Source organism: Equus caballus, chromosome 10, assembly GCF_041296265.1.
Source record: "Equus caballus isolate H_3958 breed thoroughbred chromosome 10, TB-T2T, whole genome shotgun sequence".
Classification (NCBI taxonomy): domain Eukaryota; kingdom Metazoa; phylum Chordata; class Mammalia; order Perissodactyla; family Equidae; genus Equus; species Equus caballus.
In genome coordinates, this window is record NC_091693.1 from 48092886 (window position 1) to 48118701 (window position 25816).

Consider the following 25816-nt stretch of genomic DNA (forward strand, 5'->3'; position numbering starts at 1 on the left):
TTGGGGAAGTGCAAAACTTTTTTTTCTTCCTGCTTCTGAAGCGCTCTTCCCCAGCATGCCCCTTCTGTGCTCTGCCAGTTGAAAGTAACATGGAAATCCTAAGGTAATATTTTAGGAGCTTATGGTGTTTAGTGGTCCCATGCAAAATTTCCTAACAACTCTAAAGATATCCAGCTCTACGCTTCTCTTCAACTTACACGTGGGAAAGGTATAATAGCTCCTGGGCATATCAAAAATTATACATATATTTATAATATATATGTAACATATACCCTAAAACGGTGGGTGTTGTAATGCCCTGTGGGGTTTGTGCTGTGGTGGTGGTAGGAGTAGAGTTAGATAAAGAATTGTAAAGAAACTTGAGATCTTTGGGGAAGCCTTGAGTTCAGAAATTAAGACAGTTTAGGCTTATCCCCTGGGAGCCTGTGTTCAGGGTAAGGGGCACATCTATTTTGGAGGAATCAGATGAACAAAAAAGGAAAGCAGCTAAGTTGGATTTGGAGTGGTATAGGCAGACCAGTACTGAAACGGCATTGTGGGACAGACCTTGTTCCTCAGAAACCAAGGGAAATGAGACTACTTGTTCTTACCATGGACTCAAAAGCTAAAGAAAGAAGCACAATATAAGATCACAAAATTGCAGGGGAAACCCGAAGATCAGGGCAAATCCTAAAATTCTATTTTATGTATTAACTCGAGGCTTATGTAGCTGAGTGGGGCTATGTACCTATAACCTGAATAACCACAGACAGGGCACCTTACTCAATCTCAGAAAATGTGGCTTAGACAGCCCCACAAATAGAGGAATTTGAGAGTACCATACACCTTCTGCCAAGACTTATTCACAATGTGACATTTATTCCTTTCACAAAACGCTGACCACAATTCTCTAATGTTATTTAATTTTCAATAGTCTTTTCAACCATGGTTATTAAAATAGAGAAGGAACATCTTTTGGGTACTACTCTTCCCTCACACCTGGTAAACTCTTATTGCCTTAAGAAGGCCTTTGGAAAGAAAGACCTTTGTGGCAGCTGCATTCGATGAGAAAATAAAGGGTAGGAGAGGCTGAGGCTGGAACAAGAGAAGAAGCTACAGACATGTGATAGGCTGAGAGGCTATACTGCTACTATTTGAAACACTATCCCTGCGTACAGAATTCCAGGCGGCTTCCTATAGTTCCCACCACAAAATTCCTCCATTGTGTAGCAATACTATAGTTTAAGTGATGGACAGAGAATGAGGGCACAATAGGCATACAGACGCCCAATAAAAAGACAGGGGAGAAGTTCTGCTCTTAGAAACTTACTCCATGAAGAAAAATTCTTTTCCCCTAAAGACAGGAAATAGGATATAAGTGGTTTGAGGGTTCTTTCTGGGGGATTATTATGGGGAATGCTTTTTTTTTTTTGAGGAAGTTTGGCCCTGAGCTAACATCTGCTGCCAATCCTCCTCTTTTTGCTGAGGAAGATTGTCCCTGAGCTAACATCTGTGCCCATCTTCCTCTACTTTATATGTGGGATGCCTACCACAGCATGGCTTGACAAGCCATGAGTAGGTCCACACCCAGGATCTGAACCAGCGCACCCCTGGCTGCAGAAGCAGAACGTGGGAAATTAACCGCTATGCCACAGGGCCGGCCCCTGGGGAATGCTTTTTACCAATTCAAGCATATTAAAGGCAAAAGTGATTTATCTGCCAGACACCTACTTTCATAAATTCTACTGTAAAGTGATGTCAGTAACTTTGTAAAGTAATGTAATGTTACAGCAATATTTAAAACATGATATTAACTGGATGTACATATGTATTTTTCATCTACATCTTTTCACTGGCGGTGGTTTTCATCTTCTGGCTTTTTTCTCTGTGTGTGTGTGTGGTCATCTCAAGCTGCCCACTGGGCATTTCCACTGGCCTTCTTTTGATACCTCCAACTTAACCTTAACCTTTTGATCTCCAACTGAAACTGTCTAAACAAAACATTCAATGACTTTCCTGGCTCGCTTACTTGCTCCCCTCCCTCATCTCTCTTAGGCAGCCAGTCACTCCATTCTGTGAATCCTTCCTTTGTAATTTCTATCATTCATTCCTTTCTTCATTATTATAGTGATTCTTTATTCAGGCCTTTAGGATCCTGTGGTTACATCACTAAAACTTCAAACTGGTCTTCCTTTTCAGAGTATGAGATCCTCTAGCGTAGATAAAGTGGAAGCAGACAAAGGAATGATTTTACTGCCCCCAGTCATGCCCGTGAGCTCACACAAGGTAGGCTCAGGAAAGGGAAGGTCAGACCAGGATAGGTGGGATGCCTTGGGGTGGAGTGGGGCAGAGAAGTCACAGAGGACCGCTCTAATCTCTGCTCCTTGGAACTGGAGCTAGGGGTGGAGACGCTTACTGCCAGGCAGGGTCGAAGGGAGCTGAGCGAGCTGCGGTGCGGCAGGTCAGAGCAGTAAATCAGGGGCTGAGGCTGGAACTCCTGGTCCTTGGTATTGGCAGGTCAGAGGAGGGTCGACCTCTCTGGATGTTGTGCCCTGCCCTTCTGGCTAAATACTTACCTCCACTTACATATGGCTTCAACTATAGACAGTATAAGTTTGTTGAGGACAGATATTATATTTTTTCTTATAATTTATGAGTAACAATATTTTACAGGTGATTTGTCTTGATACTATTACAGATACTATTTTAATATTCTTTATTTCAGAGTCAAGTCTTCCAGCTCTTCTTTGTGACCCCTAATCTCCATTTGAATTCATTCTGGAGCTGTTTATTTGGTCATTAATGCTTCCTTGACTTAAATTACATACCTTAGAATTTACGGGACTTCCTCTGCCCAAAAAGAATACTATTTTCAGGAACAGACGTGTCCTAAATTGACTTTTGAAAGATTCAACAATGTTGCCTGGGGCAATACCATAGATCTTCTTTTCAAAGTTTGTGTTTGAGGGGGCCAGCCACAGGAGTGGTTAAGTTAGTGCGCTCCGCTGCAGCAGCCCAGGGTTTCGCAGGTTCGGATCCTGGGCGCAGACATGACACCACTCATCAGGCCACACTGAGGCTGCATCCCACATAGCAGAGCCAGAGGGACCCACAACTAGAATATACAACTATGTATATTCTTTGCTTTGTGGAGAAGAAGAAGAAAAAAAAAGAAGATTGGCAACAGATGTTAGCTCAGGTGCCAATCTAAAAAATAAATAAAGTTTGTGTTTGAAACTTAAGCATGTGTTACTTAAAAAAGAAAAATATTGGCTCTTTCATTTGGCCAGGAAACAAAGGTCTCTGTGTCTCAAAATCATCTCTAAATTTCCCTCAGAATCTCGTCCCGTGTTATAATACTTTATGGTATTTGAGTTGATATAAAATATTCCCAGAGAACAATACCAATTGGAACTTTAATACTGACCATTTTTAGCAGTTGTCTTTTCCTATTTTCAAAGCTAGAAGCCTTTGTGAGAGAAAAACTGAAATAAAAATTTCTACTTTTGTTTCAAGTAATCCACTTTTTGCTACAAATAATTTAGTCTTATGAGGCTGGATATACACACGATCTCAAAACCAGAGTGTATGCCTCAAGTTCACTTTGTAGTAGGTTACTCTTCATCCCATGTGTCATAGAAATTTAGACATTAAACCTCAAAGTACGGGATAATACCACGTAGAAACACAGTCAAAAGAGCTTTGTTTCAAATTCCAGGTATAAATCCATCAAACCATCTATTCATCAATATTCTCTTACTATCACATTGTAGCTATCTGATCAAATAACAAGATCAAAAATTTCAACCCTAATTTGTGTTCAGTGCTTGAACTCTTGACTCTCAATCACCTCACTAAATGGGTCTTCACTGTTAACGTTAAATTATACGAATCACCAAGCACTGAATGAGCATTCAGGAGACCTGGTTGTGAGATCTTGTTTGCAAACAATCTGCTGGATGATTTCGGGTGAGTCCTTTAATCTCTTCAGTTCTTGACCTCTTCAGTTAAAACTGAGGGGCTCGTAGTATTAGATGATTTCTAAGCTTCTTTTTGACTCAAAAGGCCTCTGATTCTATTCTTAAAGAAGAAATCCTGAATTAATTTGAGCAGACTTCTTGAAATTAACACCAGCAATGGAAGAAACTTACCGAATTTCATTTCTTCCTGTGACATAGTTGAACATATTGATACTGAATACCTTCAAGAAGGCAGTGGGGAGCTATCCTCACCTCTAAGATTTTCTGCTGATTCAAGTGGGAATGCTAAGGTATTCTTGCTTCCAGTCTGACTCAACCTTAGTAAAAGACACGACTCCTTTTTGGAAAGGGAACTGATTCTTGGGTTAAATCCACGTGTGGATTAGTGGAGCACTGTCAGAGCGTGACGACTTAGGACTCTATCCTTGGCCCGTTGCCCTTTTTAACATTTTTGTTGGTGACCTGAAGGAGACATTTTCCAAAGCAAACTTGGGAAAAATATCTAATACGTTAAGACAAAAAAATCAAGAGTCAAAAGAATCTCAATGAGGCTTTTAAAATGGGCCCAAAGCAAGAAGATAGAAATTAACAGGGTCAAAGACTAAATCCCATATTTGATTCCAAAAGCATCAGCTATCCAAATACAGCATGGAGAACGACTAGCTTGACAACAGTTGCCTGCTCCTCTCTCCCTTCCTTTCTTCCCACCTCCTAACCCAGCTCCACCAAGCCCCACGTGGAGCTGACGGCGCTGCACAAAATCTTAAAAGGTGAATACGTGCTTGAGCTCCATCAATAACTCTTCAGATCAAAGAAAGGAAGGGCGCCCGTATATCCTCTACAAATCAAGCCTCACCTGCAGATATGGCTCTGGTTTGGGCATCAAACTTAATAAGGCTATGATGAATCCTTCTGGATACATGCATATTCTAGATATTCTCCATGAGGAGTTTGAAACCAAGGCCATGACGGCGCTGGAGGGTCTAGGGAGTCCGCCTGCAGAGGAGGACGCGCTGGGAGGGCGAACGTCTTCAGAACACCGCCGGGGCGCCACGACGGCGGGGGTGGCGGCGGGGGCGGGGGGCTCGCGCTCCTGCAGACGCGGCGGGCAGGGGTCGGCGGCGGCGGCGCGCGTTCCAGGGCGCGGGAGCCGGGGCGGCGGCCGCGCGCCCGTGACGAGCCGTGACGCCTCAAAGGTTGCCAGGGGGCGGCGCGGGGTTCGGAGGCGGGCGGCTCGTTCTTCCAGGCGCCTCGGGGCGGGCGAGCGCTGCGACTGCTCGGTGGGCGGCCGTCGGGCCGAGAACGATGAGGCCCGGCGGCGCGGGCTGCTCGGCGGGGCTGCTGCTGGCGGTCGGCTGGCTGCTGCTGGCTGGCCTGCAGGGCGTGTGCCGGGCCAACTTCACGGCCGTCCAGGATCCCGGCCTGGGCCGCGAAGGCGAGGGCGAGGGCGAGGGCGAGGGCGACGAGGAGGGCGACAGCGACGGCGACGAGGAGAGCGAGGATGACGCCGAGGCCGAGGCGGACGCGGACGGTGAGGGAGGCGCCTGCGGGGTCCCGGAGGCACTTGTTGAGGGCCGCGCCCCGCTCCCTGCCCGGACAGCGACAAGTGTCCCCGTTACCGTCTGTAGAGCTCCCTCGCCAACAGCCCCGACTTGATACATTTTTCACGCACCTCATGGCCTTGAAGAAAGATGTGCTTGTTCTCCAAGGCCACAGCCAGATCAACAAATAAGCTCAAACTATTCTATAGAAATTGCCACAGCGATGCTGCTAGGTATCGCTCTGGACAAGGAAAATAGGCCTTTTCTCTTTTTAAGGGGTAGGAGTTGTGGAGTAGCCCCACCAAGGGGAATTATTTTGACTCCTGCTTGCAGTTATGTTTTCCTCCCCCTTGTAGTTTGTTTGTTTCTTTAAGTTTCAAACTGCTTGAGGTCTTCCTCTTTTCCACATTTGCCCTTGGGTTGTAACTCAGTGGACTTCAGAATTCCTCTCACTGTGACACATCTAGACAGACCAATATGCTGACAGAACTGTCCAGAAGCCCCAGGTCAGGTTCAGGCAGCCCCATCCTTGAGCACGTCTGCAGTGTGGTCGTGAAAACACCAATCTAGGGATCCAGCTACTGGCTTTGTTAGATGACAGGTGTTAACCAAGGGAGAAGAAGCCTGTGCTTGGCACATGAGTTTGCCTTATTCTGCTGGCTCATTAAGCGATAAAACTTGACAAGCTGTTGTACATGTTGTATTTATTGATTAATAACTCGTACGCTGGTAGGTAAAGGTCAGTTGCTGGTTTGCAGCCATCTAAAGGAGAATGGTTCCCTTCCCCCATAAATGACCCAGCTGAGATTGTTTTAATACCCTTCGCAGGCTCATGTCTCCTATACATATAGAGTAGTTGCTGTATTAGCCTTGCTTTTCTTTCCTCTGGACACATAGTGACCCTCAGCGACAGAAGGAAATTGACTGTCTGAGGTTGATGGTGGCTTGGAGGTTTGGACTGCCTTGATAACATTACATTGCAGAGAGCTCCTTGACTTTGAAAATGTGACACAGAAAGAGGACTAGGGAAGAAAAGAACATGTTCTAAAACATAATAGCTATCGCTTCACTCTAGTTTTAAAAGTAATTGAATTAACAATTTTAGCATTGAACTGGTCAAGGGAGAGTTCTAGCTATAAAATGCTAAATAGGGTTTAGGCTAAACCCAGGCAATGGAGTTATGATGCCTTAGATTCAAATCCAAATGTAGACAAGTCAGTTCTTCTCTCAGGGTCTCAGTTTCCTCACCTGTGAAGTTCAGGGAGTCTGTGTACTTCCTGGAGTTTTATATATACAGTTTCATGCATAGTTGCTTTTTCCTCGGGAGAGTGAAAATCCAGATCTTTAAACAATCTGAGGTGTCTTGACATCTGAAAATTTCCAGAATGTTTATTAAAATTTGGTAAAACTACCCTTAACCCTCAGTGGACCAGTAAAAACAGTCTTCATTTACTATCCAATGGACTCTTACTGTTTTTACTTTTAAGGCATTTTGCAAATAATTTACAAAAGTAAGGATAAAGGGATAGTGAAAACAACTTATTTGAAACTTTAATAAGAATTTAAATGTGAAAAACCCCCCGTTTTTATTCTCTGTTTCCTAGTTTTGGAGATGTATATACCCTAAATGAGCAAAGTACTTTGAATGCAGCTAAATGCCCACCAGCTGTTATGCATGAATCTGGAACGCATCCATCTTGTAAATACTGATTCCAGATTTCAAGTACATCTCATAGATTCTAGCTTATCATTGCTCTGGTTCTTTTTGCACTTGAATTGTCAAAACACAATACTTTTGGAAACTGTGAAGGCACCCATTTTGTTGAAGAAAGGATTGCCATCTTCGTTGCTCCATAATTGCAAAATGTTTCTGTTATAGATTTATAAACAGCAATTAGAATGATTGGTCCAATGAATTTTATTCATTTCCACATCTTCTGTTTTCTTTCAAGCACCTTTGTATACACACCTGCCATCATGATTTGTCCATTTACAAACCTTATCAAGTAAATTTTGGTGTGTAAACAGCTTAAAAAAGGAAAGAATACGGTCCATATTCTTTTAGTAAAATAGTATGGTCCAACTTATTTTCACAAAATATTTCAAGATCAAGTCCTTCCTCTTGAGAGACTGCTTAGATGAGAATATCATATACCTTGTCATCCTTAGGAATATAATGTTCATTCATTGATTCTCGAGTTAGAGAAAAATTCATCCAAGATATCATCTTTCACTCATTTTGCTTATGCAATCAATTTCACCATCATCATTAGCATCTGAAGCTCTCTGTGTTCATTTTCTGATTTCATCCAATAATTGTGTGATGTTTTTCTCTGTCAATTTTCTTCTCTTTGCCATTAGGGACCAAAATATGAAAAATTCTAAAATCTCCACTGAGTTCAATGAAAGCTGAAAATAGACCACGAGAAAGGTGCCTCTAGATTTCCCTTAAGTCTTTCTGAAAGATGATGCAATACTTTGGGCAATAAGCAATAAGAAAACAAAGGATGATGTAATAGCTATGATTTATGACACAGTAACGTCATCTTTCTAGGCAATTCTAACCATTCTTCCATTTCATTATTTTAGACTTTTTAAAAAACATATTTCGGAGTAATGGGTGAGTAATAATGAAATACATCATTGTGGATGATGAAATAAAAGTTCCAAAGTTTAGGGAAAGTCACTAAGATATTATATTTATACTCACACCTTTTTTACTCTATACCTTTTATATACCCTTATGCCTTTTATAAATCTAAGGGTATGCCTATAACTATCTACCTATACCTATACCCTTAGATTTATAAAAGAGACCAACCTAATAATTGCAAGATAGAAGGAGTTTTATTCTATAAAATGAATTTTATCCTATATAAATGTAACCATATTTTCTCTTTTTCTTTGGAAGACCTCTTAGGAAAAATAAAAATCATGAAGTGTCAACCTTACAAATCAACTCTCCAAAAAGAAACTCAAAAATTAAAATTGAACTCTGATGGTATATACCAACAGTTAAAGTGTGCTGTCCAGAATTCAAGAGAACATTCCAGGATCTGGCCAGAACAAAAAACAGGATCATTATCTGCATCACTGTCGATGCCAGGCTTTTATCAGCACAGTCGGAGACCCAGTAGATTTTTGGGGAGGCCTCATCACACTCTTGACTGCTACTGAACTCTCCACTCATTTTCACCTGTTCTATCAAGTTAAAATGGCCTGTACAGTGTTTTGGGGACAGTAGACTTTTCAGCTCTCCATGCAGGACTTTTTATTTCTCTAAGGTTTCATTTTGTTAGATTTTCCCATTATTCCACCCGGTCATTTTTAGGTCCAGAATTATCTGCCAAAATATTGCTATCCTTCCTAGTTTTGCAGAATCCGTGGATTCAGTCAGCATGATATCAATATTTTAAAAGTCATTAATAAAAATGTTGAACAGGACAGAGTCCTGTGACATAGCGCTCCTGCCACGTTGACACCAACCGATTAATTAGCACCAGTGGATCTTACTGCTTGACAAGTTGCACAAAATCTTTACTGACATTCAGACCATATTTTTCCTTTTTTACTTATGGGCGTATAATGGGAAATTTTGACAAACACCACTCTGAAGTCCAGATACACATAATTTCCCTGACCCACCATTGTGGGATTTCCATCAAAAAGGAAAGTCACCGAATGACCTAATGGGTACTCAATACTCAAAGCCCAAAGGGGCTTCAGAGACCATCTGATTAAATGTCGTTCTTTTTTCTGAAGTTAGGAGAACTTAAGCAACATTCCTGAAGTAGCATGGGTAGTGAGTAGTAGAGCTGATTGATTGTTTTTTGAATGGTTTTGAAAAGAGGTTATATTTAAAAGTAGTCTAGTACTCATTCTCCTACTCATGTGCCAGCAGATAATATCCAAGCATTTCAAGCAAAATGTCAGTTCAAACTTGATCAGCATGATAATCCAAATAATTTATTTAACAAAGTCATTATTGATTTACTTAACATATATACATCATGTCATTATGTATTCAAGGCACTGTATTTGGTGCTTGTAAGTATAGAATAGAAGTATTTATGAAAATATTGTCTTACAGTAATCAAAATAGGAAAAAAATCTTAGAGTTATATAAAATTAAGTATAAAATGAGTAAGAATGAAGTTATGATAGCTTAAGCATGTTTAAAGCACTAAGCAAGTTTCAGAATGTTTTCACACATATTATCTCATTTAATTCTTACAATAATCAAATGAACTAAGTTTTCCTTTCCAGATTTTGTAGAAGGGTTAACTAGGCTTGACAGAGTTTAAGTAATTTGCTCAAACTCAGAACAGCTAATTAGTGGGAAAAGAAGCAATTTGGACTCCAACTCTGATGCATTTTCCCATGTTATAGTGTTGCTTTAGGAGACAATGCCTTTTTAAAATTATCTTCTAACACCTCATTTAATAATTTTTTCTATTGAGATTTTAGTCCTAATCTGAGAATTGGTTGTATGCTACAGAAGAATTGGTTATATGCTACAGCTAGTGGAATTCATGCCAAACTTCAGAATGATTAGAAAAAGAGAAACATCTTGTTATGTGATTTAAAACCAATAATATTTAGCAGCTCAAGTACTTGTAGATTTCTGGATCATCCTGCTAAATAAAGTAAATTAGGAGTAATTTACTATCTTAACCTGAGACTGAGTAGAAACTATCTATAACATAAAATGAACGCTTGGTACAAAGACTTCTTTTTGATGGTGATGATGCACTCAAATGTTTTAGATAGTAGGGAATAGAAGAAATTGGGCCATACAATTGGTAGACTTTTTTGTGTTTTTCTGATCTTCTATAGAACTTTAACTCACCATGTATTAAACTGATGAAAAAAATTATTATGAAGTTACTACAAAGTTTAAATATAAACCTTCTTTGCAAGTTATTTCCTAATTTCATTCATTACTTTAAAGGTTTAGGCTTCTTTCGATTTAAATAATAACAGCTGTTAGGAAGGGCATTGCTTTTCTGATTTAATAAAACTTAAAAAATGTCTGCTTTCCGTATGATAAGTGCTTATGTCCTCCATCCCTGACTAAGAGTTTTTCACTTAGAAAAGTTTGCATATGATTAAATAATGTATCTTTGCACTTTCTGTTTAGTTTCAAATAAGACAATAGTCAAAGAAGTAGAATTTGGCATGTGCACCGTTACATGTGGTAAGTAGCATATAGCAGATAAATAACTATTGTAAGTCTGGGGGAGGGAAGATAAAAACAGTGTGGCAATTTTCATTTGTAATTTGTGTACTCTCATTCATTTCTCATTGATTTCTATTTCTAATAACTACAATTTATACACAAAACTCAAACTGCCTGCTTTAAAAGGTAGGATATTTTCAGTTCATAACCTCTAAGTCTTATTTTAAGCCAGCTCCCTGTATTTTTTTTGGCACATAAACTGCCTTCACCAAAGCAAAACTTTATCTCACAGATGTTCAGAAGATGAAAGATCTTCCGATGCCTCTCACAGATGTCTTCCCACATACTGTGTTGGCAAATCCATGAAGAAATTTGCTTCTTTATAATAGTCTATTCTGAATTCTGCATTTCTCCAATGTATATGTTATGTCTTGGAGAAAAGAAGTATTGGCTTTGTGGGAAGATAATATTCAAAGACTGTGACTTATTTAGAACATTCCATGAATAGAAATTGGACATAAAATGCCTTACGTGGGGGTGGGATCAGGGCCACACATGCTATAATAGACCACTCTTTCTCAAACTTGTGTTCATCCCAGGTGCCTGAAGGCTTCTTAAAACACAGATTTCTGGGCCTACCCCAGAGTTTCTAACTCACTAGGCCTTGGGAGGGGCCTAAGAATTCGTATTTCTAAACAAGTTCACAAATGAAGCTGATGCTGCCGGCTAGGAGACCATCTATGAGAACCATTCTGAGAACCACTATAGACTAGCATGCTGAGGAGACAATAGATAATTCACAATGAAATTAAGTTTATCCTAAATTGAATCTGCCTTGGAAAACAACAGTGATGGGAGGGAAAGACAAAAACCAGAGTCAGAAGACAGAAAATCCATGCAGATCTAGATGAGAACAATTTTTTTTTTTTGATCAAAAATTGCACCTGAATCGTTTTTATTTAAGACAGTGTTTTTTCATTGTGGTAAAATATACCTAACATAAATTTTACTATTTTAACCATGTTTAAATTTAAATTGTACAAATGTACAATTCAGTGACTTTTAGTGTGCTCACATCAACCATCACCACTGTCCATCGCCAGAAGTTTCCCATTATCCCAGGCTGAAACCTCCGTACTCATTAAACACTAACGCCCCACCCCCATGACTCCAGCTCCTGGCAACCGTTATTCTACTTTCTGTCCCTTGAGATACTTTTAAACCAGTTTTTTACCTTAACCGAGTGAGTCAGAGTCAGAAAATGAGAGGAATCCATGTAAAAACCTGTGTTTATTCATTTGCGATTTATATCTCTCTTCTGCTTACTTGAGAAATTTTCACGGGTAGAGGTTATTTTTATGACAATGCTAGTAATTGATATTGTCTAGTTCTATTATTTAAAGATGTGTTTCAGAAATCATATATTTGTTCATTCAACAAATGATTTTTTGAGAATTTTTTTTTTTTTGGAATTTTTGCCTACTATGTACCAGGCATTGTTATAGGTGCTGGGAACACAGCAGTAAACAAGGCAGAGGAAACTCTCTGCCTTCAAGGAGTATACATTTTAGTAGAGGCAAAGAGAGAAATAATATGTAAAACATGTAATGTCAGATGGTGATAAGTTCCAAGGAGAAAAAGAAATCAGAAAAGGCAATATTTCACATCTAAAATATTTTCTAAATAGTTTAAAATCTTTTCCATTTATAACTATTTAGAGAAAAAAAAATGCTTTGGTGAAAATTCTATTGAACTCCCAAACAATATTTTTGCAGTCAAAAAGTTTTCTTTTCCTGGAACACATTGTGTTACTTGGACTTACAGAAAATCTCACACCTACACACATCATTGCAGTGAACTATATTTGGCTAAATAAATAAATACATAAAACACCTGCTTGGAAAATATTTGTGCATTTCAGAATAAGGCTGTGCTTCTAAAGAGGGACCTTTTGTAAATACAAGTGGAGACATCCTGCAGCCATTCTTAGGCATCTCTTTTAAGCAAAAGAGACATTTCATCTTCTAACCTTCCATCTCCTTATTTCATGTGGAGTCCTCTCCCTTACTTCTCAAAGTTTGGTCCACAGACCAGCTGCATCAGCATCGCCTGGGAGCTTGTTAGAAATTCAAGTCTCAGGACCCAGTCCAGATCTACCGAGTCAGAATTTGCATGTTAGTAAAATCTCCAGGCGATTTGCATGGACTCTGAAGTTTGAGAAGCCATGTTACAAGCCATCTCTAGACTTCAGCTTTCCCTTGCCCTTGAGAATGGGTTTTCTGATTAACATCTTGGAGGGGTTGAAAGAGGGAATCTAGTAGACAAGGAAATCAAGATGGCCTATTCCTGAGCCCACGACCACACAGTCTTATCACAGGTCATTTATCACATGTTCAGCCTGTCACTGATCCAGCATTTTATCATCTCCCTCAATGCTGCTGATGAAAGGCAAACTCAGTCGAGATCTGAGATCGGTTAGTAAAGACTTGATTTCTTGTTGTAAAAAAGTGTGGCATATGGACAAAGAGAACAGATTAGTGGTTACCAGAGGGGAAGGGGGTTGGGGGGCAGGCATAAGGGGTAAAGGGGCACATATGTATGGTGACTGACAATAATGTACAATCTAAATTTCACAATGTTATAAACTATTATGACCTCAATATTTTTTTAAAAAATGTGGCAATTCTAAAGAGTATCTAGTTGGAAATGGAAATTTGGTCATTAATAGTTTGTCCTGCTATATTTAATACAGAGACTTTACCAATCTAAATGTTAAAAAGCATCATTATGTTAAAACGTGATTTTCGAATTTCCTCCAGAAGCTCCAAATCCCCCCTCCTAAAAGTTCATGGTCAAAAAAATTTGGGAGATCCTGTGTACTACTGTATTTCGTCACACCTTAGACTTTACTGGCTGTAAGACGCACATTTTATGCACTTATAAAAAGGAAAACTATTGTCAATTTGTGACATACTGTCAATTCTAAGGTGTTCTGATTTCAAAAATGTTAAAATGTAGAATTTTTACATCTTGGATCAATGAAAATTTACACGCAATAGCATCATAACTTACCAGCATATTAAAAGTTGCCCCCAAATTCTATAGTCAGCGGTCCCTTTAATTTTATTTAATGTATTATTTTCAAATGTGTACAGTCATGGAATCCTTTTTCTTATGGTAACAACCAGAGGAACTAGTGTTTCATGTAACTCACTTTGGGAGATGCTTTTTTATGAACTAATTCAAAGTGAGGGGTCTAAAAATGTCTGAAATTAGGCGAAAAGTCTCAAAAAAGACCTAAGTGGAAAAGTAAAGAAACTCTGGAATTAGTTTTTCTTAACATTTGTCAATTTCTTTTACCAAAGGTATTGGTATGAGAGAAGTTATATTAACAAACGGGTGCCCTGGAGGAGAGTCCAAGTGCATCGTGCGAGTGGAAGAGTGCCGGGGGGCAGTGGACTGTGGCTGTGAGTAGGCGCTGTGTGGGAGGGAGGCTGAGCCGGGAGGCATCTACTCTGGGAAATAGCCTTAAGCTCAGGGTGCCATGAGAGGAACGAGATGATCAGTTGATATACTGAAAGGAAATTTTAATAAAACTTAAAATGCCACTTCTCTAGACGCTTATAGCTCTGAGTAACTTTCTGCTTTTGCTTCACGTTTCAGTGATGTTTAAAATTTAGCATATATTTTCTGTAATACACTGGAACCTTATTGTACTAGGGTCCGTGGTCGAGGCTGTCCTGCAGTGAAATAATTTTGACTCTTTGGTCATGACATTTTATCAGTCGATTGGTAAACCCTAAATTGGGAACTTTGAGAGCTGTTCTATAGCAAATCACACTCCTCTGAGATTTCATTATCTCTGATGGGGGTCCCTAACCAGTAAATTGGAAGCCATTAATAGATCGCAAAGTTTAATCTAATAGATCACTGAGTTGGTCGCCCTCTTCCCCACAGTATATTCTGCAGAAGGGCAGACAGCTATGGTGGCTCCTACCTGCTTCTTTTGGTGACTTTATCTTTGTAACCATCACTCCTCTCTGCTCGCTACACTCACACTCTCATTAATACGTTTGATAACTTCCAGCATATAGTTGATTTTAAAATTAGAAGTAGCTTTTAAAAGTAGTATTGTGCATAAAGCAAGTTACAGTGTCCAGTGGTATGTATATATATATTTAATTTTTCTTTTTTTTAGGGGGTAAGCCAATTTCAGAAAGCCTTGAAAGTGTTAGTCTGGGATGTGTTCATATATCTCCTGCAAATCGTTTCAAATATGTTTGGAAACTTTTAAGGCCAAACCAAGTGAGTAACGAATGTATGTAATTTGGTGCTTTCTAGTGAATGATAAAATTTATTTCCCAGTGCTTGATAACTATCAGAAAACTTTCTCTTTAAAAGCCCTTTGCAAAAATGAAGTTAAAATCATACACCTTTATTATTATTGGGATTTAAAATTTTTCGTTATTTAATGAGGCTGACTTTATATACGTCTTAGGGTCAACTATTATCAGAACTTAAAAACATCCATTTTGTATAAAGTATTCTATTTTGGAAGCAGTTTTTATTTGTATACATATATAGGAATTGTATAATGATAACTGTAGCTAACGTTAATGGAGGGCATATTAAATGCCAGAAAGACACTGAGTGCTTGAGTTTCTTTTAACCCACATGACAATGCTATGAGGTAATCCCATTTTACAGATAAGTAACTGAGATGCAGAGAGTAACTTGTCCTGGGTCACACATACAGGAGGTGGTAGGGTTGGCACTCCGTGTCTGGATGGTATGACTCTAAAATTCGTGCGCATAATTAATTACTGATCTGGTATAAGAGACAGTGACTCCTCTTTTGTTACAGGAAATAAATTGTTCCCTGATCTTAAGTTTACATGAAGAATGTTGATAAGTTTTTTTTTTCTTTTCAAATAGCAAGCCATTGTACTTCCAAATGATTCAGCAATCCTGGAAGTACACAGGGAAACTCGCCCCTTGGCCTTCCAGTGTGACACCTTGGATAATAATGAAATAGTAGCATCTATTAAATTCACAATCTATACAACAACTGGTAAGTGTCCAGCAATGTTTTGGTTTGCTTCTCTCTCAAACTTTAAAGAGCCTCAGACTCACTTGGAGGCCTTGTTGAACCAGAGATTGCTAGCCCCACCCCCAGAGCTTCTGATTCGGATAGATCTTGAGTGCGGATGGCACAAGAATTTGCATTTCTAACAAGTTCCCAGGTGCTGCTGGTCCAGAGACCACATTTTGAGAAGCGCTGGTTTGGATCATTTGCCCTTATCTATAAGGTAGTGCTTAATTTCTTTTTCGTAAAGTCAAGTCAGATGTGGCTCACTGTGGGAAACTGGTATATTCCTGAGGCATGGGCACAGAACAGTACTCTAACTTGAATTATATTCTTCCTTTTACTTCTATCACAAAAGTGAAATGAATATATGGAGTTCTCATGGATGCTTACAAAAATTTTGGTACAGAAAATAAATAAAATGAAGAAACATTATGTCAAAACATGTGTCTTTAAAAATTATTCCTTTGAAGAAAATATTTTTTGATGAAACAATAATGCAGTCTGATATGTGTCACAAAACGCAAATTTTGTCCTGAACATAATTTACATGTTAGAAACCGTGCTTGCTTCTCTTGCAAAATGGATCCATATGCATGTTCTTTCCATTTAAACGATGATGTCTTCTATATCCAAATAATTATTTCCTTTGGTTCCGTTGCTCTTAACCATTTTTGTTGTTGTTGTCATCTTTGTTGTTGGAGGTGTGGCAGGTCTGGTCACAAGTTCCTTAGAGAATTCAATCAGTGATCAGCAGACTTTCCCAGAAAAATGCCCACATATACAAGCATGCCAAAAGGTACCTGTAATTTTAAGGGAGTTCATGGATTTCCTGAAGTTATTTTTCAATCCTAAGTAAAGAACTCATGCTGTAGTCTAGAGATACCATCCAACATAAAACCCTTTATTGAAATGGAAACAAGCTAAGTGTTTTAGGGGTGATTTTTAAAATAAGCTATAATTTTCTTTGGTGTGTTTGTGTAGTGTCTTTAAAGACATCTCTCTGGTGAATGCTAATAATCTTACTCCTATGTTGAGATGTCAGGTGTTACTAAAAGGATAATTCAATGAAGTGCTATAAAAGGCAAAAAAGAACCAAACATCACCAAACTAAAAAATATCTCAATGAGTCCTAGTTCAGGATATTAAAGATTTGGGGGCCATTCTCCGTTCTTGTCCGCACAGCCTGGTCCTTGTTAGGACTACTCAGTGGTTAGCGCTTCCCGTGATTAGAAGGTGATATGCATTTGATAATGCGTAAGCTAAAGGCTAGAACACAGACCCCAAAATGTCAGCCCTTAAATGAGACAAAGTGACTTCTCTCTCTCGTAGCCGTCCAGGCCTGGTGGGGTAGCTCTGCCACCTCGGAACACGTGCTGGTTAAATCACAAAATGTTTTCAGAACACTGGTATCTATTAGTTTCTTTTTAAAATGACAATTGGGTACACCAATACAACAGACCCTTTTGACTCTTTAGACATTAAACAAATGTTTTGGCTCTAAATGTCCACACAATATGGTGCGGGCTTGAAATGAATGCATTGTTGAAATATTTTTAGGGTAAATATGGTTTAGTTAATGAAAATTCCCCACCCATTCCCTTATACATCAGATTTTTCACCTCCACAATAGTTGTCTTTATAATAATTAGGCATTGTTTTTTAGGCATTGTTTAGGCATGTAAGTTAGGCATTGTTAATTAGGCACTAATTAGGCGTTGTTTTGGAATGAATTGGGTCTCCCTAAAAAGATACTTTCGAGTCTTAACTCCCAGAACCTCAGCATGTGACTGTATTTGGAAATAGGGTCCTTGCAGATGTAATGAGTTTGGTTAAGATGAGGGCCTGTAATCCAATGAGTGGTGTCCTTATAAGAAGAGGGAAATTTGGACAGAGAGAGAGAGAGAGAGAGAGAGAGAGAGAAGAACACCCTGTGAAGACACAAAGACACAGGGCCAAGACACCCATGTGAAAATGGAGACAGAGGTTAGAGTTACGCTGCCACAAGCCGAGGAACATCTGGGCCACCAGAAGCTGCAGGAGGAAAGGAAGGATTCTCCCCCTAGCCTTGGAGAGAGCACAGCTTTTCCAACACCTTGTGTCCAGAACTTTAGCCCCCAGAACTGTGAGATAATAAATTTGCATTGTTTTCAAGTCACCCAATTTGTGATGCTGTGTTATGGTAGCCAGAGGAAACTCATACAAACTTAAGCTTAGTTTTTCTAAAAAGTGAGAGCATTGAAAATCAGCCTGTTTTTCATTAGAAAATTTCAACGAGAAATACAGCCTATTTTTTTTTTAGTTAGATATAAAAGTATTCTAAGTGACCCTTGCAAGAAAACTACTGTTGAAATCTTCATACCCCTCATTCTTCACCCTCTTGGCTGGTATCACAGAGTAGTAGATAAATGGAAAGGAATTTTGCATGTCTTCTTCTCAGGTTTTAATCCTAAAAAGTGTCTTTTATTTGAGCTTAAAAAATCCCACTTCTTCTATAAATCTAATTTTGAAAATAAAAAGATTTTTAAAATCCAACAATACTGGAATATAAATATGATGTGATTTTTCTGTTATATTTGGAATATTTAGTGAGGTCACTAAATTGGGTTTATAGCTCTAGAATTACTGAGGAAAATGGAAAATTATACTCCATGGTGTTTAAAGAGTAGGAAGAAAATCCAGACAAATAAGCAGTTGAGATTGCCCACGCAGAAGATGACTTCTGATAGAGTGATACTTACCAAAATTAAAATATTAAAATACATAAAACATAGCCTGCACAAATCATTAAACCTCCTCGAATGTTGGTTTACTCCTCTAGGTAATTCAATAGTCGCATCAGATAATCTCTCTGGTCCTTCCGTACATGAATCTTTTATGATTCTATGATTTAGGGACCAGGAAGAGCCACAAGAAAACTATATAATTCACAAAGTAAGTAATACTTGATGTAAATTGGCTTTTCACCAATTTATAATGTAGCAATGTTGTAACACATATGGTAGACTGGCTTTGTCTCTTTATTAGCCTTATTTGCAAGAAGAGCAGAAAGTTATGGGAGAGAATGCCTGATTTAAAAATGGTGTGTGGATAATTTGTATGAAAAAGAATGAGCTTAAACTCCTACCTTACAAAATATAAGAAAATTAAAGGCGTATTGCAGTTCTAAATGTAAAAGCTAAAACCGTAAAGCTTTAAAAAGGAAACGTAGAAGAATATCTGCATGATTCAGTAGTAGGCAAGAGTCTCTTAGACACGACTCAAAAAACAATCACCATAAAAGAAAAAATTGATAAATTAGGCTTCATCAGAATTCAAAACTTCAGTTCATTAAAAGAAATCATTAGAAAAATGAATAGGCATGCCAAAGGCTTGGAGAAAAAACTCACAGAACACGTACAACCAGTACACTCACTTTGGGAAAAGATCTTGCAGTTTCTTGGGAAACTAAGCATACTTCTACCCTATGACCTGGCAGTTCCGCTCTTAGTATTTGTCCAAGAGAAATGAAAATGTGTGTTCACAAAATGACTTGTACAAGAATGTTCATATCAATTTATTTATAATAACCCCAAACTGGAATAGGCTAGGTGTCCATCAGTAGGAGAATGAATAAACAAATTGAGGAATACTACTCAGTAATAAAAAAGAAAAAAACTATTGTTACATGCAAAAGTATGGATGAATCTCTAAAACGTTCTGCTGAGTGAAAAAACCTTACACAGAAGAATACACAATGTATGTTTCCATTCCTATGAAGTTCTAGAACAGGCAGAACTAATCAATGGTAGAAAAGAGAATCAGGGCAGTGGTTGCCTCTGGAGGATGGGGCAGGGATGAACCGGGAGGGGCTCGGGGGAACTTTCTGGGGGCAGGAAGATTCTGTCTTGAAAGGAGTTTGGATTACATATGTGTGTTTGCATTTGCTAAAACTAAACAAATTTACATTTAAGATCTTTGTGCAATTCATTCTCTGTACATTTTACTCAGAAGGAAAAGTATAAACAAATACTGAACTCTAGTTAATGATATGCCTGTTGAAGAATATTGCAGGAAGTGTGCAGACATCAGCAAATTATGTTGAAATGCATCAAAATATAAGATAGACCAATGGATTAAGAGAAGGATGGATAGATGGTTAGTAAAATGTTGATGGTGGTACCTAGGTGGTGGGGATACAGGATGTTCATTGTCAGATTCTTTCAACTTTTCTGCATGTTTGAAAAGGACATTTCAAACCTGCAGAGCAAGTTCATTAATAACTTTTTTCCCACTAGTTCTTTCTGTATTTTTCTAGAGTTGTTTTTCAGACATAAAGTTTCCGTTTAGATATTCATTTCCTTTGTTTTCTCCAGTAGTTATAATCATCAGGTATGTGTTTTTTCTCTAGAAATGCAGATGAAAAGATCGCTCCGACCAGACACCGATGCAGTCCTAGTTTTTGTGCTGACCATAGGAGTTATTATGTGTATATTCGTGATCTTTGTCCTGATCTTCATAATTATAAACTGGTAGGTGAAGGACTGAAACTGAGTCATCACCCTTGATTGACATCCTCCTGGTCTGCCCCTTCCTTGTCCCATGAATCCAAAGCCCTGTCCCCGCTGCGTCTCACACGTGTCTTGACACTGTCCACCTCCCTTCATTGCTCCTGTGACCACCCTGGTTCAACCTCCTAATCTCATGACTTGCTCCCCCAGCCCGTGAGAGAGCTTTGAAATGCAATTTTTACAATTTTACGTAGTTACATATGTAGTAACATGGTAGTAACATATGTAGTTACATGGTAATTACATCTCTAAAAAAAGAAGTTTGTTGAATATTTGTGTTGTCCAGGTGTAGTTCCCACAACTCTACAACTTGGTCATTGTGACCTACGAATTCCTTTATACGAGAATATTTCTAATACCTACATGAGTGTTACACCCTGGCACACTGAGGGCCCATCTACTGTCACAATGCAGCTGATGCACCACAAACCAAAAATAAATCATGACTAAGGAGGCACTTCTATAGATAGAAAATTAAATATAAATCTATTTGGTTTTAGTTTTAATTTCATAACAAAATTTGGTTTTGTTTTCTCTTCCAGGGCAGCAGTCAAGTCTTTCTGGGGGCCAAAAGCCTCAACAACTGAGGTACAGTCTGAGCTGAGTTCAGTGAGATACAAAGATTCAACTTCTCTTGACCAATCACCAGCAGAAATACCTGCACATGAAGAAGATGTTTTAAGTGAATGGAACGAATGATGTATGGATGACATATAACAAACCAAAGGAGATTAGAGTGTATCAGATTTGTTATTATAAAAATAAAATATATAGTGAAATGCTTTAATAATATTGCCAGTAATTTACACAGTCTGAAGGTAATGCAGTATCAGAGGGGTCTGCTTTCATCAGCGCACCTTTGTGGTGGAGTTATCAAAAATTATTTTTAACTTGTTCTCAATGTTTATCATTTCATTATCACTTCAGGTAACATTTATCTAGAGGAACACACACACAAAATCTTCTAAACACATTTTTGATCACTTTGATCACTTCTAGGGTGATTTGCCTGTTTTGTCCCAAAGAAGAAAGATGTAATATAGAAGATGCCTTGCATGTCAGACTTCCTCCCCCTGGGAACACTGGATTGTGCTTGCTAAAGCAAATCCTACTGTAGAATCTTACAGGCATGTGATAACAATGATAACAACCAATACTTAGTCAGTGACTACTGTGTGCCAAGAATTGCTCAAGCGTTTTGCATCTAGTAGGTAATTTCATTATGATTGCATATAGGAAATATGTAAGGAAGAACTGGAGAGGAACTTGGAGGTGGCTGAGTAAATGACATGAATTTAACATGCCCTGTATTTCTCACAGAAACAGTGAATTAAGGACTTTTGAATGACCACTGATGAGTACCTTCATTGTGCTCGGTACACAGGTGATAGCATCTCAAAACCGCAGTACTTATTTCTGAACATCATCCCTGCCTTTTTGTGCAATGTCACTATGTGACATGGTTATGGCCAATTATCAAACGAGATACCAAGGCATTAGATAATTTGATTTGGGAGACTTCATCAGGAATTAATTTTCAGAGGTTATGATAGTAGTACAAAATATACTTTTTTGTTTAGACGGATTCTCTTCCAACTTTATTGCTATTGTTATGGGATTTACCTCACGATAGCATTAACTCTGCACATCTGTGAAGACGATGTTGTAAATGGCATTTACAGTATACCTCTCTCTGGTAGACTAGAAATAGGCCATGTTGTGGAATTATCCATGCTTTCTGTTATATGGCATTTGTGTTTGAGAGAAGCAATGAAGAATTGGCTGGAAAATGATTTTGTTATCTGTTTTGGGAATTCCACTGGAGACTTTAAGTGAAAAGAAATTGTTTTCATAAAATCTTCCAAAAGAATTGCTTTTGTGTCACTCTTCCTCCCCCCAGATAAATGTGAAAAAAAATCAACCTTCCATTTCTTATTCCTAATTAAGTATGTATGGTCATGTCATTTTAGCATAGGTGCTTAACATTCTTGAATAGTAATTATTATCAATCCTTACTTTTAAAGCCATGAATAGCAGTGGTTTCCAACTGTACTTCAGTCACCATGGGCATTCAGTCAGGTGAACAGGTTTAGTTGTCAGTGCTGTTGACTGAATATTTCTGGCTGTCTTCTTTCTAGGCACGTGATAGGATACTACCTCCTTAGCCCCTTGTGGTTGGGTGGGGCCATGTGACTAGTTCTGGCCAATGAGTTATGAGCCAAAATTCCAAGTGTCACTTTCAGTCTAGAACATTTCACTGTGAAAATATCTGGAGCTCACCTCTCTGCTAGAGCAGCCAGAAATGCTTAGATGGTGACTACTCTGACACCTTAGATCCCAGAATGAGGAGCACATGGCACAGGATCTCCAGTCAACAGAAGATATGTGACATGAGAGAGAAATAAACCATGTTATTTTAAGCCACTAAGAGTTAGAGCTTGTTTGACACAGCAGCCTTACTAAGACTATCTTGATTGACACATAAACGTTTTCTGAAAAACAAGTTTTCATGGTCAAATGAGTTGAAGACTTCTTAAGTGTAGGACTTCCCATCAGGGTGCTATGCACACTGTGACTCTCTAAGAAGGGGCTTTGATGCAATATTTCCCAAATTTGTTGGTGGTCTGTGGAACAAAAATGAAAGCATGCATGAATGTTAATACTATGCCGACTCAGAAATACACTTTGGGGCAGGACTGTCTGATAGTGAGCTAATCTTTCATAATGTGTAACATACAGCAAATCAGCAGTGCACATTGACAATAGTAACATTTTCCCTCTTAGTCTCTGGGTGTTACTTAGACCTTCCACTGGTCCAGACCCACTTTGATGACCTTTCTTGAAATCATCCTACTCCCAAGACCAGGGGCTCCTCTCTTAAGTACTATGACTGCACTGCATTAGGTTAATAAGCAACAAATCTTATGTTGAAGTAGATTATAATATGCTCCAGGTCTCCATGAAATCGCACCAGGTCTCACAAAGACGCTCTGTCATTTGCCTCTTGGTCGTCGTCTGTGTGTTGCGGGATCTCTCCCTGCCATGGTCTATGAAGTCTGCATTGCACACCACTAAAGATTAATGGGGCCAGTCACTTTCCTCTCTGGAAAGACCAGGTCAGAGGCATCTTCTAACTCCCACCTACTCCTAAATTCCAGGCATCCGTTATTTTCCTGGTCACCAAAATATCCACATGGAAATTTTTGAAGTTTGCATCTAAATCTTTTATGTATCAAAAAGAGGCCTTCTTTTTGGACCCCAAGGCATTGGTCATCGCATTTGCAGCAGCAGGATTTTTGAAGTGTTCAGATAACACCCTGTTCACCAAGAGAATCCTTCTTTCTTTCTTTCATTCAACTAACATTCATTGAGCTATTCCTATGGGCCAGGTGCTATACTAGGCACTGGGAATATGGTGTGTACAAAAAAAGTTCAGATGCCTCTTCTCCAGGAGTTTGTCATTTACCCAAGATACAGACGTTATCATTAACCACAACCATGATAAATGTATTGAAGGAAACCCAGAAGTTTCTGTGAAGCTGTAGTAGGGGAAATGACATTTAAAGGAGACTTAAAGCCTGAGCAGAGGTTACCCTGGTTAACGGAAAGGAGGGCCAGGGCAAAGGGAGGAGCAGGTGTGAAGGCTCTGGTCAGGAAGGAGCATGACTCACCTGAGAGAAAGCCAGCTGAGCTGGAGTGAAGAGAAAGGGGGAAAGAGTGGGTGATGAGGCTGGGGACGTCTGCAGGAGCAGGTGATAGGTGTGTGTGTCTAAATATACATATAAAACAATAGAGCTAAATGACCCAGGGATAGAGATCAAGGGAGTTGTTGTTGAAATTGGCACTTCTGATTTTTCGCTACACCCTGTTTGCCCAAGCCTTCCTAGAGTTCATTTATTATTGGCCTTTTGACAAACAATGACTGTTGATCCTTACCTAGATAAGGTAGTCTATACTTTAATCCGGGTTCCTTTGAGTCCTACTGAAATGCAAGATCTCACTAATTAGACCTTAATTCTCTTCCATAATAGTTCCTATTCATTCTCATATTATGCAGCTAAGAGATAGATACAGGAGACTGAGTTCCCAACAATGACCAGGCTTGGTGGGCACACCTCTGGGCTGGAGGCAAGTGATAAGGTGGTTGATAGACATAAAGGGCTGCAGTTTTCTACAACCTTGGACATGACGTGGAATGAAGCTGATAACATTACTCATCCTATTGAAACACATTCCAATTTTCTTCAGTTAATATATACATAATGTTTCAATTCAAAATAGTTTTCTTCCCAGAATGACTCTAATACAATCTATATGTTTGGTTTCTGTCTTCTTGATCTCTTAAAAATTGATGGGAATTTTCTTCTTTTGGTTCCACTTTAACTACATTTTAAATCTACTTCTCCAATCATTTTTTGTTGCATTCTGGAGGACAATCTTTTTGGAATTCATAATCCATCACTGTTGTGATCCACCATCTGTCTCAAAAAACATAGAACCCATTTACATGGTTATTTAGGCTTTGAGGTTTGTGCAATTTTATTATCTGTGATCAAGTCGTTTGTATGATGGAAAACAGTTTGTCTTTGACAGTTTTCTGATTCTTGTTGAAAATGAAACTTGGATGTTGAATATCAGGGCTTTTTTTTTTTCACCATTTAAGGGAAATGAAATGCAAAGCAGGAACACATCTTTCTTTGATATTCAACTTCTAAATTTGGTGAAAATATCAAGTGCATTTAAATAAATGATAGGTGTTCAAGTCTTTTTTTCTTGTTAAGAAGAAAACTTAGGATTAAGCAACCATCATTTCAATCATGCTCTTAGAGACATATATACTAGTTTATCATTTTTCATACCTGCCTATGTATTTAAAAACACAGGCCTTATTTGAAATTAATCCTCTAGGGTCTGTAGTGAGGATTTTCACCAAAAATGAAGTACATTAGTATCTCTGCTAAGTGAAACTTGCATGAGCAAAGGTTCAAAGGTGGCAATGCAAATTGTTGTTGCATATGATGACATTGGGTGTGTCCTTGAAAAATGTTTCCATAGCTGTAGAGAAGTTATAATGAGCTATCTATAATCCCCATTGAATTTCTTTTTCACTTAGATACATTTTTTTTTGGTGTAAATTATTTGTTGAGGACAATAGAAACATCACAGCTTCCATTCTGTACATTAATCTTCTCCCTTTTCTTGACAGATATGATTTTCTTCCAGGCATCACTGAGGCAAAACTCAGGGTGCTTTTGGACAGGCTGGTTGGGTTTAAGCCCTCTCATCAGAGAGGCATTGTGAGATTTGTATTATTTATGCAATACCCCACGGTAACACCAATAAGTGCTTTACAAGGAACAGAAATCATCTGACAGTAATCAAATCATGTTCTTCCAGAACAAACAATATAAGGCCCTAGAGGTAATAGGGACAGGAAAGAGTACAGCACAAGTAATACTCTCTTGTATACTCTGGGGGAAAGCAGCTCGCAGCATACAGTT

The 25816-nt window shown here is 38.7% G+C and overlaps 1 protein-coding gene across 1 annotated transcript; it reads left to right on the top strand.

The window, feature by feature from the left end:
• Positions 1-5056: 5056 nt before the first annotated feature.
• On the top strand, positions 5057-21102 carry SPACA1 (sperm acrosome associated 1). Its single transcript, XM_001500421.7, has 7 exons — positions 5057-5490; positions 10641-10697; positions 14045-14146; positions 14878-14984; positions 15615-15750; positions 20156-20276; positions 20858-21102. Exons 1-7 carry the CDS (start codon positions 5265-5267, stop codon positions 21012-21014), a joined length of 906 nt encoding a protein of 301 aa, XP_001500471.4. The 5' UTR covers positions 5057-5264; the 3' UTR covers positions 21015-21102.
• Positions 21103-25816: the final 4714 nt, after the last annotated feature.

What these genes read in the sequence shown, in the direction of transcription:
- SPACA1 (XM_001500421.7), top strand. Translation starts at nt 5,265, where the DNA reads ATGAGGCCCGGCGGCGCGGGCTGCTCGGCGGGGCTGCTGCTGGCGGTC. An exon ending in CATGTGCACCGTTACATGTG is followed by an intron (nt 10,698 to 14,044) that starts GTAAGTAGCATA and finishes CTTTTACCAAAG; the next exon opens with GTATTGGTATGAGAGAAGTT. An exon ending in CACAATCTATACAACAACTG is followed by an intron (nt 15,751 to 20,155) that starts GTAAGTGTCCAG and finishes TTTTTTCTCTAG; the next exon opens with AAATGCAGATGAAAAGATCG.